The sequence below is a fragment of the Pygoscelis adeliae genome, unplaced genomic scaffold, assembly GCF_000699105.1.
Source record: "Pygoscelis adeliae isolate BGI_AS28 unplaced genomic scaffold, ASM69910v1 Scaffold242, whole genome shotgun sequence".
Classification (NCBI taxonomy): domain Eukaryota; kingdom Metazoa; phylum Chordata; class Aves; order Sphenisciformes; family Spheniscidae; genus Pygoscelis; species Pygoscelis adeliae.
In genome coordinates this window covers 2,084,721-2,104,141 of record NW_008824369.1, presented here as the reverse complement: position 1 = coordinate 2,104,141, position 19,421 = coordinate 2,084,721, and the positions used below count along the sequence as shown (strand labels likewise).

The 19,421-nt window shown below is 47.0% G+C and overlaps 1 protein-coding gene across 1 annotated transcript in view; it reads left to right on the top strand.

Annotated features, from left to right (window-relative positions):
* The window catches only part of ADAP1 (ArfGAP with dual PH domains 1), a 71,513-nt gene that overhangs the window by 11,396 nt on the left and 40,696 nt on the right, over positions 1-19,421 (top strand). Inside the window, 3 exon segments of the mRNA XM_009320061.1 lie at positions 10,106-10,249; positions 10,252-10,403; positions 11,951-12,042. Coding sequence (XP_009318336.1) covers positions 10,106-10,249; positions 10,252-10,403; positions 11,951-12,042 — 388 coding nt within the window.

The window sequence follows — 19,421 nt, the reverse complement described above, 5'->3', positions numbered from 1 at the left end:
CGTTAACCCGGCAGCGAGCGGGCGGCTGGGGGGCTCTGCCCGGGGGGGTGCCCCGTGCTGCTGGAGGCGGCTTGTCCTCCGTGTCCCCTCGCGAACAGGCTGGCTTTTGTCGCTGCTCCTGCTCTGTCGGTGAGCAAACAGATGGGGGGAACCAGAGGCATTGCCGTGGGCATCCTGCCCACCAACCTTTGACCAGCATGCCATCGGTGGGTGCCTGCCTTGCGCGCTGCTTAACGCCGTGCAGAGGACGGGGCTGAAATGTCCGTAGTCCTCTTCGTGCGCAGGGGGAAGAAAATCTGAGCTGGGGGCATCTTCCTCGCCCTTTGGATGGCGAATTGTTGCGGTCGGGGTGTGAGCGTGGGAAAGCCTTTGCTCTTGCTGGGCAGGGTATGGTGTGTGGGACCCGCCTTTGAGAAGAATCTTAGAAAATTGCATAGCAAGTAACTTTCCTTTTTTAAAAAAAAAATCACCATATAGAAACACCTAAATTTGTATTAGCTTGGGCAGGGTGGCTTTGAAGAGGTGTAGAGAAAGGATGTCCTTTTCAGCCTCTGTCATTCTATAGGTTAAAGAAAACCCAACACTTCAACCGCACCTTATTTTTCCGGCTATTGATTTATTTAGGATTTCAAGATCTGTTGGATACCACCATCCAGCTCGTACCATTACCAATGGTTTTATGTCCCTAATCTACATCTCAGGACACTGCAGTTCACTTTCAGATGCGTTGTGTCCCCCGGCACCTGGCTGGAAAGGACAAAGAACTTTCTGCCTAGTGTGAACTGCTTTGCAGCGCTGCGCTGCTCTGCCTGCTCCCACCCATCTGCTGGCTGGCGTTGCTGTGTAATTGTACCAACCCACCTTTTAGGTATCTTGCTGAGCACAGCTTGGGCTCACCGAATAGGTGTCTGTCTAAATTATCCCTTCCCAGAGAAGACTTTACAAGCCCGGGCCATCCAGATCAAGGGGGTAATTCTCCCTTGCCCTGTGTATAATATAAAGCCCCTCTGCAAAATGGGAAGTTTCTCAGCATGGGCAGGATGGGGATGAAGCTGTAGGTCAGTAAAATAGCTCACATCGGGGAAAGAGGGTTGTTGTTAAAGGCTCCAAATGGGCTTGTAAAACAACAAACCGTATTTTGCTTTTGGTGACATTTGCATGCAGAGATGTCTTGGTGACTCTGAAACTCGGAGAGAAGAATTTGGGCCAGTGTCTTTTGTAACACAAGATGTGCTATATTAATACCATTCAGCCTCTCTTCTGAACTGTCACGGCATTGCTTCCCTGGGACTGGATCTCTGTTTATCAACCCAATTTCTTTAGCGATCACTTTGCTTCAGTTTCTTTGGCAAACGAGAGCTACTCGTGGTGCTGTAATGTGCTCGTCCGCCTGGGAGTGACAATAAACTCAAGATGCCCTGGGCTACTTAACATAAGTTGGGATATATAACTTGCGTCTGTAGATAATATATAAAATATTCAGGATGAATTCTGTTATTCATCCTGGGCAGGTGTTGCAGGCCAGGTCTTTCTGGGTATGAGATAATGTGGGATAAGTGTCCAGAGAGCCCCCAGAATGGGGTGCAAGTATGTTCTTTGCTATAGGACAGCTAGACACAGGGAAAGTACCAAAGCAGAGAAAAGAAAGTGCGAATGAAAGAAGAGGGAGGGTGGGGAATGAACAGAAGATGAAGAAAGCAGGGTGTACTTGTGCTTTCCCACATGTGTGTATTGTCATACTGCTGCTCTGGTACAGCTGGGGGGAAGCAAAAGGTCAAGATCCCCGATTTATTATTACTGCTTCTCAGGTGGGTGTGTTCCTTTCCCTGAAATCCCCGGTTAATAGAGGATCCAGGTTAAGAGGTAGCCATTTAGCTCAGGGATACTGATAACAAATAATAGGATGGGTCAGAAATATAACGTGAGAAAAATCTCTATTAGTCACTTTAATTTGTGTATTTGGAAGTTCACTGTGTTTTATTTTGCTCTTGGAAATATTTGTTTCAGAAATCAGTGAGTGAAAGTTTGGGTTTTTTTTTTCTTCCCTGCTGTCAAAAAAGGTTGTTTTCTTTTGTTACCGTTTTGGCATTTGGGTGAGGCTCAGTAGCCGTAGCCCTGGAGTGACAGCCTGTCCCAGGTATTACATGCTTGTGTAACAAAAGCCTCGGTTCCCGATGCAAAAGAGCTCATAGCTTGGCATCGTTGTGGCTAAGCTGTGACCGTGCAAAAAATCAAACCCCAGGGTGGACAGGGAGCATCAGGGGAGGCAGTGCTTCTCCTCCTAGGCTGTGTAAGTAACTTCATCCCCTGCAGGGTCATCGCATCTGCTTGGGGAGATCTGGGCAAAACCTGCTGATTGCCTGGGTCTGGGCCAGAATTTGCCACTTAATCGTGATTGAGGATGGTAAGTGGCCAAGTTCTACAAGCAAGACTGCTACGTTCAAGATGTGTGTTCCCCTGGTTTGTGCACTTGCAGCTGGGTGGAACGTGGCATCGAATGTGATGCTCAGGAAGGTCAGATCCGTGTCTTCCCAGGACCAGTGTGTATTTCTGGCAGAAAAATCTCTCATGCAAAAGCAGAGCTTCTAAAAAATCCTCCCAGATTTTGAGGGCATGTCTCAGGTAGGGAGAACAAGCTTATGGTGGCCCTGGCCACAACAGCTGGGAATGCAGAAAGGATGCTAAACTAGAAACTGAAAATCAGGGTGGAAAAAACCTGAGAGGTTACAAATTTAACTTGTAGGTTTTTTATTTTATTTTAAAGCTTCTAGTTAGGTTTTTATTAATTGCATCTTTACAAAACCTTAATTTTCAATGAAAGGTTGTTTTGAATAAAAAATGTTTCAGTTGCAAAAGTGTCATCCATCTGTAACGACTAATGAGATTGCTTTTGCTACATCTTTGAGACTGCATTGTGGGCTAGGAGCCACTGTAATGAAGTCATTATCTGGGGCATCGGGTCCCCTGTCACTACACACTTTGTGTGGGAGTCAGGGTCCTAGATGTTGGTTTGCAGTGTGTTTGTTTTGGTGGGTTTAAAGATGTGTTTTCACAGTGAAGACAGCATGGTAAATGCAGTCTTAAGTGCAAACTGAGCAATCTCGCTTAATTGCTAGTGTGTAACGGCTCTCAATGTATTTGAATAATATTTTTTTCTTCCAGACTGATGTGGCAGTTCAGCCTTTTTTTTTTTTTTTTTTTTTTTTTCTAAATGATTCTTTGTCTCAGGCAATCTTTCCTCACATCATGAGATGGATGGTTATCTCAGGGCATAACAAGACCTTGAGTATTTCTCTCTTTACCCTATTTTTCTATGACTTAGGCTTGTGTTTCCACAGAGCGAGAATCATTTTACATTGTAGAAGGACAGTGAGGCTCTGAAGTGGAAATCCCATCAAAGTGATCCTGCAGTTTAAACCCTCCGGCAGCAGTTTAAACCCTCCGGCAGCAGTTTACGTGGCTTGTTTTTATCGTTTTCCTTTTTCTTATTTGGGGTGGATTACTGGGACACGGACCCTGGGTAACATCGGCCTCTGTGCTCGAGGCTCAGAGGTGATGCGGGATGGAGGAAGAACAGAAGGTGTGCGATGGAGGGGAGTCTGGTATTGGAGCTTTGTGCTGCAAAGCCAAGCAGATTTGGTATTTTGGTGTCACAGTATATATAACAGCCTGAGGGTGGGTGGTGTGCGGCTGAGGTGGTTGTAAACACCTTTCCTGCAGGCCCAGCATCTTCTTATTTCTAAAGCAGGTGAAGCTTTTCTGTTCCCTTGATTTCATGAAGTGAGGGTGGTGATTAGAGGGAAACACACGAGTGCCGGGGATTGCTTGATTTGCTCAGGATTAAGGAGGGGACTGAAAGGATTTGATCTCAACCCTCTCCTTCCTCTATCCAACCGTTGGCCTTAAAAACACAGATTGGGAAGACGACTGAGTCATCGGGTCCTGCCTCGTGCTGTCATCTGCAGCGACATCTCCCCATCCCCTCCGTGGAGCGATGGGGCTCTGCCTCGCAGCTAGTTCTCTCTCTTGCCCCCACTACCTCCTACTGGAAAGCTGTTCCAGAGCTTCGCCGCTCTAATGGCGTGAAACGGGCTTTTCATTTTCATGCTAAAAGTGGAAACTTGTTCTGGCACCTCCATTGTCCTCTCATTTAAATATTGTTTGTTTTTTTTTCCCTGGGAATTTGCCAGCCCTTCTCTCTGGGCATAAGCAGAGTGGAGGGGTAAGAAGGAAAAAAAATAATCCCATAGCAGTTGTGTTTAGCTCGATGCCACTTTCTGCAGGGAAAAGAACTTTTTTGAAACAAAGGAGGTTTAACGTGACAGTGTTTTCTGTCCGGTTCTGATGCCTGGGTTGCAGCACAGTCGTGGGCTGCAGACAGCAAGCAGAGGGGGCTGCTGAGACCTGCCAGCTGAATAAAAAGGCTTTGGCAGGTTTAGTGCCTTCACTGAAAAATTTTCCTACTTAGGAGTGTTGGTGGGAGGCTGTTTGGCTTGAGTTTTAATGTCTTTTATTGTTATTTTTAAAACGCATGACTAGGGTCTGTTTATTAACCTCCTAATCTTTCCCCAAAGTAAATAGCAACAGAACTTCAGTGCTGCACACGAGGTTCTCATGGCTGGGGCATTTAGGAAATTTAGCAGCAGCTGAGGGGCAAGCAGAAAAGGCTTTTTGCTTGTGGTGTTTGCACTAAAATCCCTGTGATTATATCCCATATCCTAGGGCATGCGTTACCTTCCTAGTGCAGGGTAAAAAAGGTTTTGCCTACCTCGGGAAGTCCTCCTCTCCCCTCTCATTAGTCTTTATCACCTCAAACGGGAGAGAGATCAGAAAAATCTGTTGAATCTCCATCCCAACAAAACACTGGCTCCCACCCAGCTGGTGTCACGGGGATGCAGCCAGGCAGCTAATGAAGGGTCAGGCCATCGTTTGTGTGCTGGAGGATGCGTTAATGGGGTATTGCTGTGCATCAGCCACGTTCTCGCAGGTATTTGTCTTGGTCAGCAATACACTGTGCTGTACGTAGTGATAACTGGGGTTTAAGGCAAAAGGTGGAGCAGGGGCATCTGAGTAAGTTTTGGGACTCTGAGTTCTAGCTCTTGTCTCGTGGCTACTTTGAGCCTGCTACCGCTCTACTTCATGTGATTTTACTTGGGTTGATCGCATCTAGGGATTTTCAAACTGGAACCCTATGTTTGTATTCTGGATACAGGAAATATTGATTATTTATTAAAAAAAAAAATTCCACTGCCATTCCACTTCCAACCTTCTCTACTCTCCTTTTGGTTTGTATAAATTGTCCAATGTCTTATGTTGGTTCTTCTTCTTTATTATTTTTCTGGATCCAGCCTTTATTTTTCCCTCCGTGGGCTGTTCTTATGCTCAGTAATGTTGGGTTCAAGCTGCAGAGTTCATTGTTCTCTGTGCTGGGTTTTCCTGGGGCTTTTGGTGGCAAAAGGGGCTGGGTGGGGAAGTTAATTTCTGAATTTAGCTGTGTTGCCCAAGTCTTTTAGTTTTACTTTGGATGCTTCTCTAATCTCTGTCTGTGCCTTCCCTTTCATATGAACGAGATGGGAAAATACCACCCCAATGTCCTTCTCCTGAGTTTAGTTTAGCTTTGTTTACTTAACTTCGTGCAACTTAATTTTAAAAGTTTTTATTTTTAAAGTCTTTATAATCTGTTTATAAGTGACCAGAAATCTCTACCACATTGGGCAGTGAAAGCCTTCTAGAGCTGGCATCGGTTGTTCTGGAGCAATGATGCTGCAGGATAAGAGACTTTCTGCACTTAGAGCAGATTTAATATTCCCCTTGCTCCTTGTTAGTCTTTATTCCTTTTAACTTGAAATAACGGAATAAAGTCACTTGTGTCGAACTTAAGCATGCCAGAGGGTTTTCCTTAGGCTTCACTGCTGTTTGCTTGAAACTCCGGAGGCTTAGGAAAAAAATCATCTCTTTTGGGCAGTGCCCCAAAGGTCCAGATTATGATATATTGCCATTTCAGTGCACTTTTTTGGATCCTGCCCAGATAAAATGGCTTAAATAAAATTACTGAACTCCCCAGTAATGTCCGGCATGGAGAACGTGTTCCAGCTGTTGAAGTGTATAGCAGCAAGGTGGACTTCACCTAGCTATGGAGACCTCAGCTTGCCAGTCGTGCAGCCTGGGGACACTGGTTCACTAAACTAATGGTGCTGCCCCAAAACTGACTTGTCTTGTATGAAGATGCTTATGCGAATTTATTCGCTTGCTTGATAAGATGTTGTCTTATCTCAAAACAATGGCGCAGGCATTTGAAGGGTTGGAGTCTGTGGTAATGCTGAGGTTGGAGATTGCTGGCATTATCTGCCGTGTTCCTGAGCTGAGAATTTTTCACGTCGTTTGTGCTGGAGAGCAGAAATGAAGAGAGAGGGACTGTGATGTGCTTGGGGAGCGCCGTAGCCACAGCGCCAAACCTTACAAAAGGGCTTTGGAAAAGCATCCCTGCAGAAGTGCGTGCTCGCCCCGGCCAGCAGACATCTGCCTGGGGATCTGTCACCGGTTCCTGCAGAAGATGTGTGGGTGTAGCCGTCTCGTAGCTAGGTTTCTTCGAAAATGGTGTCACAAGTGTAGGGAGTGGGTGAGAAGGGGAAGCGGCGATGGCAGAGCCCTCCAGAAGATAGAGTCAGGGAATCCTCCACCCTCCTCCTTCCTGTCCACGGGCAGAGCGGTGGCATGGAGCATCACAGGGTTGCACCAGCCCCGGGGCTCGTGTGGGTCCGTAACCCTCTGGCTTGCAGACGATGCTTAGAAATTCCTTCTGGCTTTCAACTGAAGTCCAGGAAAGGCCCGGGCTGGCTTGCTTTCTCAGTCCAATGTCTTCAGCCAGGAGAGCAAAAGCCATGAGACGTCTCTAATAAATTGTTGTAATAGTGACATTTCAGAGGAACTTCCCCTGGTAGACCAGTTGGTTCTGGGGGATTTCACTACTTAGCAATTTTTTGGATGGGGCTAACTCAGCGCCTGAGGCCTTTGAACTCTCCTCCTGCTTGGTGTTCCCTTTGGCACTGAAAACAATTGCCAAATTTGTGTAGTTCTGGGCTGTGGCCATCACAGAAAAGCAGCACACAACCAGTGGACCATCTACAACTCTTCCATCTGACCTTGCCGTATGATTTTGGATTTAAGAGATAAGGTATTTTTAAAACCAGAAGAGCAATGAAGAGGAAGTTGCTATTAATATATGGCAGCAATGTGAACTGCTGGTATCGGGTCTGATGAGTCAAGTGAAATGTGCAGCTCTGTCATGGTGCTCCTCGAAGTTTGCTGTGCGGGGTGCTGTTGCTGTTGGATGGACACGGAACTTGGGTCTAGGCAAGAGAGGAAACACTGAAAGGAAGGTGACCAGGAGGAGATAGCTAGCAGGTGTGTGTAGTTTCATTGAACAAGCTGAGAGCATCCCTTCCAAGGGTTGGGTCACCACTGACCCTGTTGTCTCTGTCTGCTCGTCTGAAGTACTGTCATCTTCTGGAAACCATGCATGGGTGACCCTGCATCTATGATTCTATGATTCTGTGATATAGTCCAGCTTTTGCTTTCTTAATTAGACATGGCTTGACATGGTGTGGAGCGGGGGGAAGCATGTTTAAGAGTCTGGTCTAAAGAAAATACTGTTGGTGTGAGGAGACTGCTTTAAAGCCCCAGTTGTGATTGAAACCCATTGCTTGAGGTGCTGTTTACCGACATCAAGAAGAGACGGCTTGGCTATGAGTTGGCTCAGTGTCCACTGGAGCTGGAGTCTCCTCTGTCGGAGTCTGAGGATCTTCTTGCAGGATGTTCCTCCACCCAAATGTGTCCTCATCCCTGGCTGGAGGAAGGTGTGATGTCTCCTGGTCCTGTCGCACACAGCAGTGCAGGCGGCGGAGGGGTTACTTCTTCGAGAGGACTTTGGAAACCTGAGTCTAGGAAGTTGTAGACAATATGAAGAAATCCACCTGCGTGCCTAAGATAAATCTGTTAACATAATACAAGTGTTGGGGCTCCCAATAAAACCTGTGGAGGCCAATGCATACTTTGATACCCATTTCCCTGAGTCGGGCACTGCTTTGATCAGATTTCATTACACCGGGAAGGCCTGAAGCACGGTTATCGTGGAGCGGCTGCACTGAGCACAGGGAGTCGGTTAGCTCCTGACTCCAAACGTCACTGCCATGGCTTCCTCTTCCTCACCACTGCTGCTGCTCTGTGGCCACCTCATCCTCTGGACCCTCTTGCCCTTCCTCATGCCTGATCCTCTGTGTGGATCAACACCACAAGAGCATCAACAAGAGACCCTGATGCTTTCTCTTTACCTGACTCGCATCGTTTCGTTGCATGGTCCTGGGCTACCACAGGGCAGCAGTGCTGCACCTTGGACTATTTTTGTGGTAGGAAGTTTGGCAGGTCCCAGACCTTGATTACAGCCACGTGTTTGGAGATGGGAGAGGACAGCACAAAGAGTTAAAGCACAGAAACATGCGTGAACATGCAAAACTCTTGATTCTTGTTGCCAACCTATAACCAACAACTGGCAGCAATCTTTGCGGTCAGAATAAGTGGGGGTGCCTGACCTCGGGTGTGATGTGAAGCCGAGTCACCCGGTCATCGTGGGAGGACCCGGGTGAGAGTGCAGGGATTGGGGCCGGTGGGGCACAGCACCCTGTGCCCTCACTGGCATTGCTGGGTGTGGGCAGCACTTGGTTGCTGCTGCGGTGTGCTTAAATCGACTTGCCTGGTTTTATATTTGCCAGGCCTGAGCTGTAGTCATCAGGGTCTCACATGAGGGTGGGACATCATGTGAAATAGAAAAAATACACCTTTATTTTTGGCTGCTGGTCCCAGCTCTGTGCCAAGGGAGCAGCGGCTGATGGGACTTGCAACAGCTTGGGAATTTGCTCCCCTCTCCTGGGTGGGCACCCAGTCACGTCCGATGAGGCTGCTCATTTTGCTCATGGGTTTATATCTGAACACAACCACCTCTGGGGAACCGAATTAATCTCCTCTAGGGTGTGTTGGGGGAAGTTGGTGGCCATCCCCCTGGGCAGGGGCCGGTAGCAGACCTCGATGCCCCATGCAGAGGGGCTGCGTTGCCCCACGCTAGCCTGCTCCTGCTGCACTGACACAGCCAGTCCATTAAATATGTATAAGGAGGAGAAAGCACGTTCCCTTGCTTTTTATAAATAATTGCTGTGCTGTGAGGAGTGAGTGTTTAGCATAATTACTGTGGGGGAATAAACAAATTATGACAGTTTGTGAGAAGGGAAGACCCCTTGACAGCCCGATGCGATGGGTGGCCGGGGTGCTCCCACCCATGCAGGTTTGGGGGAGGATGGGGTGAGGGGACCTCTGTCGAGGGGAGGTGGAGGATTTAGTGGCTGACTCGGTGACTTGGAAGGAAGCTCTTTCTGCTGGGGCGCAGCTGGAATAGCAGGCGCTGACATTTGCTAGTCAGAGTTCAAACAAAGATCCCTGTATCAGCTTTATTAGCGAGGCAGCACCAGGGACACTGGTGGATGTGTCCTGCCCCCGGCCCCTGCCCTCCTCCGGTTCCTCTCTGTCTCTCCATGCTTTGGGCAGTGCCTCTCCCGAGGAGGAATTTGGAGGCAAAGGACTTGTGTTGAAAGTGCTTTGTGTGAGGCATCAGCTCGGGGCTGTAAACAGCGCGTGGTTTTGCTCAGAGAAAGTACAGAGCTGCCACTGGCAGCATTTTTCCATTAAGGCAAGGGCTGGAAACCTCTTGGCACAGAGGGCTGTGCTGCTGGGCAGCCGTAGCTGTGGGAGGAAAGTCTCTCTGTGGAGCACTCCCACTGCGGGGGGGGGAAGGCAAGGGAGCAGCATAGCGGTTTCCCTGAGCTGTTTGTTTTAATTGTGTGATTTCTGTTCCCTGCGGCTCGTTGGGTGGGATTTGCTGGTGAAAGATGGACATTCACCTCTTCTCTTCGTGTGAGCGTGGACTGAGTTTTGGAGGTCTCAGGCATATACAGTTGTCTGTATATTGGGTTTTTGTGAGTAACTGCTGCACCTGAGATTGCAAATCTGTTAATTGTTAGTGTAATTGGTATAACTATCAATATAAATCAACACATAGCTGTATTTTGCTTGGTTATTTATTTGGTGCCTTTAAAATCAGGGAACTCTGACCTGGTGACTCCTGAACTCCCCTGCCATGCCCTGTCCTGCCCCATCTCTCCTTCCTCCTGCGCTGAACCCGATAGACCAGCCAAGTGCAATTCTCTCTTTCCTTCTTGCTTTCAGACCCGGACTGGGCATCCCACAGCCTAGGGATCTTCATCTGCTTGAATTGTTCAGGAATCCATCGCAATATTCCCCAAGTCAGCAAAGTGAAGTCGGTCCGTCTGGATGACTGGGATGATGCTCAAGTGGAGGTACGTGCGTCTGAGACTTGAAGTACCAGTGAATTTGGGTCGCTGCATTTTACCAGCAAAGCTGTAAAACAGCGTCCGTTCTCAAGATGCCACAACAAATGCGATTTCAGAAAGCATGTCTAGATAATTCCTGAATGTGGGAATGAGGTCCGTGATGCTGATGGAAGATGGAATAGCCATTTCATGAAGAAGTTGTGAGGGTTTCCCCCACAGCTATAAAAATATCAATTAAATAGAGTATGTAGAAATTACTAATTTTAAACGAATTGCCTACTGTTTCTCACGTCACCTCTTGCCTAGACTAGACGGTAGGCTAGACCTCTAGTCTACCACCCCTGCCCAGCTTGGCTGTTTCTGGCTTTGTTCCACTTAGCGTTGAAGACTCTTAAGCTCACACCTTGAAGAACTGAACCCTCGCAGTATAAATTCTCTCTATTTATGCAACACACCTGCCTAGGTTTGGGTAATGTTGCTACAGGCAAGCCTACCCAGGAAACCTATATGCTTTCACTATTGGTGTCTTTAAAGGCATGAAGAACACTACCAGTCATTGATCTTTACCTTGTATGTTGTAGATTTGAGGTTTTTCTGAAAGCCACAGCTCATGCAGTCATGTGTTTTATGAGGAAAATAAGCCTTTGTGTTGCATGGGTTTTCCTTTCCCTGATTTTTTTTTTTTGAGAATAGATTGAATATGTAAACTCAAGAAGCTTAAAAACATGAAAATAATGAAAAAAAAATCTTGGGGGGGGGCGGAAGAAAAGCTTAGCTGCTTGTATGCTTGGCATTTGATACAAGACAAAACATATTTGGCATGGCTGCCTGGAAAAGGATGGGTTTTTTACACTTATAAAGTGATTTTCATTAAATAAAATTTATGAATAGGGAAATATGTGGTTTTGTTTGCAGTGTTCTCAACTAGCCATTTTTATAAGAGATCAGAAAGAAAAGAGGGCTGTCAGGGTGGATAGAATTTTTTTTTTTTAATTCATTTATTTTTAATACTTCAAGCTGCTTTCTGAGGTTGTTGGCATGGCTTTGCAAAAATAAAATTATCCTTTCGGAACAAGTGATGTGATCCAAAGCAAAGGGGGTATCATCGGAGACTATTACCTTGCTGGAGCTATAACACACGGAGACTTAAAGTTAGTGTTGGGTTTTGCCCTCTGCTTGCCTAATTTCTGTGCTGGATTCCCTGGGAGCCATCTCGTTCCCATGCCTGTGAGTGGGCAATGCCACTGCGTGCTGCCTTCTGCTCCCGTGGGACCAGCGCGGATAATGCACGTGTGACTGGGACATGAACTTGTCCCCAGCGTCATATTAAGTTGGGGGGAGCCCTGGCAATAATAATCAATATTAATTTTGGAGCCCTGGTGTGCAGGCAAAGCCTTTACAGCATCCCTTCTGTGCACAGTCCTGGGGAAACCTCAGTGAGTGAACAGAGGCCCCATCCCAATAATTTTATTACTCTCTAGAAACAAAAGAGGATAAAGGAAAATACTGTTAACACTTTTTAATTCTTTCTGTTTTTTCTCTTCTTTTCGCAGTTTATGGCCTCGAATGGAAACAATGTAGCAAAAGCAAAATATGAATCTAAAATGCCACCGTTTTATTACAAGCCAACGTTTCTTGACTGTCAGTAAGTAAATACCTTTGCTGGTAAACACCATTTATTTGTTTGTGCAGCTGCAGCCTCTGTGATATTTTAGTTTCAGCATGATACTTTTTTTTTTTAGCCACAAAGGAGGTTTCATTTATAAAAGGCTCTGAAAATCTTTGTTCTTCTGCACGCATATGGTAGAGTTTTTACTACGTGTGGGATCTTATTTAATGAGTACAGTTGAGATGATGCAGGGAAGTCAATAGTTTGTCTGTTCCCCAGACTCTTCCGAGTTTCTAAAGCTACAAAAATGCCAATTTCTACCCATTGATTTCCTCTGCATAGACAGTCCGTCTGCATCGAAACAGAACTTGCTTATCTGCTCTGTGAGATGCTAGGTTACTTGTAATACAAAAATACTGGGTTTTAGTGCCAAAGTGGTGGATTTTCTTTTTCTGCCTAAGTGACTAATATCCTCTGTGAAGATGAGTGAAAGGATATTGTCTCCCATACAGTGTAGAGTAAACCTTCCTAGTAAGCTGGGGTAGACTTTGTAGACCAAGACAGCTGAGCGGCCAGAACATGCTGTACCATCCAGGGAGCAAGAAGATGAACTGAAACTGGTTTTTAGGGTCCAGTCCTGCAGAGTACCCAGGGTGTTTTGTATCTTTGTAAAACCAGTCTTCACAGAGGGTCTGGCGGCCATAATTTCCAGAGCCACTACTTCAGTATTAGCAAACTGGTGAGTACTGGTCCCTGAGATCCCTCCTGATATTGCTTCTTTAACTGGGTGTCACTGGGAGGTGTGGTTCGACGGCGTGACGGTGGTGTGAAAACAGCGTGCGAGGCTCTGAGCAGCTGGGTGATGTGTTCAAGCATTGTAAGAGGTGCCCAAAACAGAAGTACTGGAAGGGTTCATAGGGCTCCCTGCGTGCGATACTAGCCTTTGAGTAGGAAGGCTCTGCTGTGTTCCCCAAATCTGAAATAATACTGAGCGTAGGCCAAAGGGTTCATGAATACTTATGCTCGTCCTCGAGGTGACTTTATATTTTTAATCTTCTTGTAATAGCTGTTAGGAAGAGTTATTGTCTGCCTACATCATGCAAAAAGCCTTTTATAGTAAAGACAAGAGACCTGTGAGGTATCTTGGTGATGCATCCCTTACCCACTATTTGACGATGCTCAAATGCTAAATCTGGGAAGACCCAGGTGTGAGCAGCACTGCCTGGCCTGACAATAAAAAAACTCATCCATTTATGCAGTGTTCCCAGATCTTGGTTTTGATCTAAAATGGCTTCTGGCAGTGGCTTCCACCGTTCCTACAAGTACAGAAATGACTTGAGGACTGGCAAAGGCACCGTGTATTGTGGAGGGGTACACTCTGAGTGCGTTGTGATTATCTTGCTGGGATTATTTTTCTCAAGGAAAAAAAGCCCCAGCCTCTTACCTTTCCTATTGCTGGAACACCTGCCTTTGTGGGAGGGAGCCCGAGGAGAAGCCTTGGTAGGAGAAACACAATTCTAGGGGATTTTTTTTACTCTTAAGTCTCAGTTAAATTCGATTAGATGTTGCACTCCAGCTTTAGCTGCTGTTTTGTCCTTACAGGGCAGGGGCCTATTTGATATTCAAGTTGTTTAGGAGCAGAGTCCTGGTTCTTTTCCATGCCCCATCCCTGCCCGAGAGAGTGCAGAGCTGGTGCTGGGGGAGCCCGGCTGGAAGTGGGGCAGGTCCCTCTGCAGCTTGGGGCATCCTGAGATCTGAGTGCAAATCGCACCCAACTATCCTTGCACAGGTCAGCCTGAGAGATAACGAAAGCTCGCCCTGCGGCTCAGGAGCTTAGAGACCACAAGCATTTTCACTCCTTCTGCTGTCGGGCTGGCAGGAATGTCTGTGGCTGGTTTTTCGCTTGGTTGGTTTGGCTTCCTTTGATAATGCAGCTCAGGCTTTGCTGCTACGATATTTTTCTTCCTCCATCCTGCGGTGCAGTTGCACTCTAGGGAGCTCTGCCGAGCGGTGGCTGAGCTCCAACCACAGCCCTGTCAAAGCTGTCTGCGAGCACAGAGGGACTGGGCTGGCGCTCGGCCAGTGGCGCTGGGGCGGCCGCTCTATCCGACACCCGATGGAGAGGCACGTTGCTGGGCTTATAACCTGTGAGAAACAGGAGCAGGAGGGTTAAGGGGGTTGTTTGTTGTTGTTGTTTCTTTTTGGTTACTTATTTATTTATTGATTGATTGGGAGGGTGAGGCAAGGCTAGTCTTCCTGCAAGCAGCTGGAAGACTAATTTCTGGCACTTTTTTGCTCCCAACTTTTGCCTATTTTGCACTGGGATAATTTTCAGCCTGGATGCCCTGATTTCTGAAGTGAGCCTGGGGCTCTGCTCATGTAGGTGTTCTCCGGACTGGTGCTGCTGGGTCTCTGCAATAGCAGCAGGGTGCATCGGGGTAGATGCGACCTCTTGCAGTAACAGATCTCCTTCTGATGCTGCTGCAGTATAAGCAGCTGTGGGTACATTGCATGTTGGTAATGTTTCGAGGATGGTGTGCTAGGTTGTATTTTTCTTTCTCTAGTTAGAGGCTCTCTGTGCCTTTCAACAGATACATGCTAAACAAGACTAGTTGCTTGCTGCTTTTTAAAGGGGTATATATTTAGCTTTCTTCCCACCTTGCTGCAGTCCAGTCACTGCAACAGCATGAGTTGTTCTCAGCTCGCAGCCCTGGGTAGCATCGCGACGGATGACGCCTCCATCCCGTGCTGGCACCATGCCATTGTGTGCCGACCCACATTCTGCAACATCAAGAGGTTCTGATGCTTCTAATTACGACAACCCGTGCTGGCCGGCTGCAGCGTCTGGGCTGGCTTTGTGGGAGCTGCCCTCAGACTCGGTGCGGCAGGATGCTGATGTACGAGCCATAATAAGGACAGGCTGTTTGTTCATTTGCAGCTTCTTAATTTTATAATGCTATTTCTAGAATCCCTCTACTTCGGTTGCTTGAAGGTTTGCAAAGTTCAGAGCAAGAGGGAAGAAGTGCTGCAGCACCAGCTTGTCCTTTTTTCTTCTTGCCTACGATGTGTTTGACTCCTTGGGAGATACGTGGTGTTTGCCTGCTGCATCTGGCTTCTGCATCCTCCAGAAACCCCATCGTGGCTTCCTGGCTCTGTCAGACATTTGGCGAAGGTTAGAGAAGTTGGAGGGGTGCTCTGGAATTGCCCAGGGAAAATTTACCAGCTGTGCATAGGCAAAAAACCCACCCAACCAAAAAAAAAATCCCCTCTGTCCTCTCCTCTCATCTTCTGTCTGCCAGCAACTTGGCCCATGCATCAGGAGCAGCGAGCAGAGCAGCCAACTTCTGTACCACTGGGGAGTCCCTGAGGCTGAAATGAATCTCAGACTCTGGGATGTTCCTACACCGCTGCAGCATTGTCCCAAAGAGCCTTGGGTGAGGAACTTAAACCACAAAAACCCTCTTTGGATGATCACAAGTGGTCATGGCCCAGCTTTGTACACCACGGCAGCAGTCTGAGAGCTGTAAAACAGCCTTTTCTGGGGCAGATACACTGCAAGCACATGGTTGAGTTTTGCGTCACCAGTGAGCAAGAGTTGTAGCATCGCTTTTGAGTAAAAGCAAAGGAAAAAGGCTTTGTTCAGCTGTATGCTTGCCTGAAAACTGATAGAAGAAGATAGAGACAAGGTCTTACTGGGCTTTTGCAGTACTGGAAGTACATCCATGTCCCTGCCCAATACTTAACGTCATTTTCCGTTGCCTTTTTGCTTGATTCAGGTACACAGAGCATCGTTCTGCGGAACTGTGTATGAGCTGCAGTGCATTGCTCTGCTCCTCTCTCCGTGCTTGGATAAGTGGGAGCTACATCTGCTCCTTATGCAGAACACTTAAATATACTGACTGCCAGTACATTTGAGTACCTTGGTAGAAAAATGGGGCAGAATGAAATGGCGTGAGTTGTACTGGGTGGTTGTCTTATCTGGAATGAGATGAGACATCAATCAGAGAAAGGATGTATCCCAGTGAGGCTCACATCTTGAGGAGTCATCTATATAGTCATCTGAAGAAGAACAGTTATTAGCAGAAGTGGTTCATTGTATTACAGTACGATTAAAATGTGCAGAGAGAAAATTGCCTAGTAAATACTTGGATTTTTTTTTTCTTACTTTATCGCTTAAAGTTTGGTTCATTTGGTAGAGGAGCTACTGAGCCCACCACCTCAGTCTGGTGTCTGAAGGTCAGTCTGGCCCCCTCCCCTCCCCTGCACAGGGCATAATGATGGTCAAGGATGCAAACTTCTCACCTGGTCTCCTCTTCCTCTTGTCTCCTCCTTCTGCTGGTACTTTATAGATAAACTTCTTTAATGCTTAATGTCCAGAGGGGTAAAGTTGAGTGTTTTGCTCACTTTGCTCCTACTTAATAAGGGTCTTCAGATTTTACATCCATGGCTTTCAAAAGTGCCTGATGTCTTGGGTGTGAAGCTCGAGGTGCTGCAGCATGGCCTCTCAGAGTTGGCTGCTCATCAGTTCCCAAGTGGTGGAGCCTCCTGTGGTGGCTCAAACTGGGCACTCGGCCTCGGGAAGGCTCTGCCTGAGCATCACTCTGCCATCAACCGAGTGCCTGAGATCTGCCCGCTCCTTCGGTCCGAACCGGCCGTGGGGTCTTCTCTGCTTGTTCATTTCTTCTTTGTTGTTAGCTCGTAAGCCTGTTAATTCGTATTGATTCCTTTAATTTCCAAAAGAAATTGCTACAAGGTTAAGATAGTACCGAGACAGGCTGTCTCCTACATATTTTAAATCTGTGTTTAACCATTCCGGAAAATAGCTTTGTGGTGAACTGGACCATGCATGTAAAACAACCAAACAAAAAAGGAATTGGTTAGTGTTTTAATTGAGAGTGTTATGATTTTGCATACTCAAATTCAGCTTTAACTCCTTCAAATCCATAATGCAAGATTTCTATGCCTTGATAGCCAAAAACCCTGCCTTTTTGCTCTCCTCCAGAAGCTTGCTGTTGGCCACTGGTCTTGGGGGGGTGGATGGCACATCGCTCCTGGGGCTCGGCAAGCCGGGGTGATGCACAGAGCACCTAGAAGAAGCCCCCCATCAGTCTCATGCCTCCACAAAGCCATTTAAAAGCAGGTCCTCACAGCGAGGACTTACCAGATAGGAAAAGATGTGGAGGCAGGGTGTGAAGCTAAACAGGCTTTTAGTCTGCGCTGCAGTGGCTCTCCTTGCAGTCTGAGCAAAAATTTGGACTCGGACTTAAAATTTCATTAAAACAGTTGTTTGACAGAAACTTGGCATAGCTGCGTCCACAGAGCTGCCTGTGGAAAGCAGATTGTTTTTACTGGAAAAACCTCTGACAAATTCCAGAAGCTACAAATTTGGGTTTTGGAAATGGCGTTCCTGGATGACATTAATTTCCTTTGTCTTTGTTGGAATTGATGGTGGCTCACAAGGATGCAATCCGAGGGTGGTAGCGGGTGGTGTTTGATGTCTTTTGGGCCACTTTCACCTCTGGCTGGGGCTTCTTGACTGTCGTACGTCTCCAAAAAGCCATAGCAGCCGTGCAGCATCTCTGGTGTGTGCACTGTAGTGTGTCCTAAGAAAGCCAGCCCAGCTGAGGGTCTTTGGTAACAATAAATTGGAGACTATAAATTTGGCTGGCCAGCACTCCTCCATAGAGCGCAACGAAGCCACACAAGTGTGGTTTGATATTAAACTGCTTGAACAGCTTTTCCCATGGTGTGTTTTGCTGCGAGTGAAAGCCTTTGAGTATGTGGGACCAAGATAAAACTGTTCCATTGGCTTCTTCTGAAACCTTTCCCACTGGTCCTTTGACAGAGAGCACTTGTTCGCTTGCCTGGCCACCCACATGAAAACAAGTACCTAAAATGAGATTTGGAGCTCTTGGTGTTGGCGGTGCTTTGTCAGCCTCTGGACCTGCCTCCTCCCCAGTGCAGCCCAGCCCTGTTCCATTCGGGGGATGAGTTTTCCCTTATTCTGTTGAAAATGTGGTTTTTCCTTAAGGTGGGTTGGTTTTTTTTTGGTGGTGGTTTTTTTTCTTTGCTCCCAGGTTTTTATCTTGATAATTACAAAGACCTTTCTGTTCTAATTGCCAAAAAATGACACATTCCCTGTAAGCAGCAGCCTGCCAGACTTTAGGTGGGCTGTTAAAGCTTTTGGAGTTGATCCTGAAAGCTGTGCATCTCCGCAGTTTAGGAATGATGCACTTATATTTTTTTCTAACAAACACAAACGGCGTATTTGCTACATTATCTCATCACCAGAAATGCAATAAAATATCATGAGGCTGTTGCTACAGTCCTTTCTGTTCACATAACCCCTGTTGAAATCAAAGGGGGGGGATTGGATGGAGGGTGCTGTATTCAGCATGTGATGTCTGCCCCGGGTTATTTACATACATATTCACCTCAGGAAAAATATATTTCAACTAAAACACAGCAACAGATGTTTAAAAGGCCCCTGAAGGCATACTTGAAATAGAGATCAGGCCTGAAGTCCACTGAAAACGGTGAAGACGACTGTATGGCTTGAGGTACCTCTGGACGGCCCCTGCCCTCCTATTGCTCTCAGATCCCATAGATACTAGGACAAATTCCTAAATTCCTGCTCCTGTTGAAATTCATCCAAGCTGTGCCAGTGAAACTAGGGTTTAATGCCAGACTCAAAAGCAGCTTTTTATGGAAGGATTGCCTCCAGTCCATGAGAATGAGTGTGGTCAAGTCTCTGCTCAACTTCTCTGTTGCACTGAAGGGAGATGCTGGACTCCTCACTGTCCTCGTTGGGGTTTTGTTTCAGTTTCTTTTGCTGGAGTTGTTCTGCTTTCTATAAATAACCATTGCAGCGGAAGCTGCAGCTACTGGCCTTGCGCTGAGTTGTCCTAACCGTGGGCTGCTCTTGGTGTTTCTTGGTTTTTTGGGAAATTATTGCTGAAAGAGCCTAGGTTTGTGATGGCGAGGAAAGGGGAAGAACGTGTGAGCTGTTGGAAAGTGTTTGCTGTGAGCTGGGAAAGCGGCACGACTGGAGTCCTGTCTGCTTTTGGAGTTGCCATTGGAGCCACTCTTGGGTGTTGGGTCTGTCCCAAATGCTGGGAGAGGTTATCGAGAGCATTTGGCAGCTTCTCAGGATACCCCTTTGGGCAAGGTGCCTCACAGCTGCCCAATTTGCGCTCTCTTGCACAAAAGCTGTGGAGATGTTGAACCACCACTGCTGACAGCGTCACGGGAAATAAGTCACTGCAGAGCGGTGTTCCCTAAGGCATGAGACCAGCAGAGTGTATCTGTTGTACTATCTGCATTATACAGCAAGAGTGTTTTCCCACTGCTGCACATGAACCTTAATTTATACTGTATTTAAACATTCGTACTGGAAGGCTGACTTTCAGAGACTC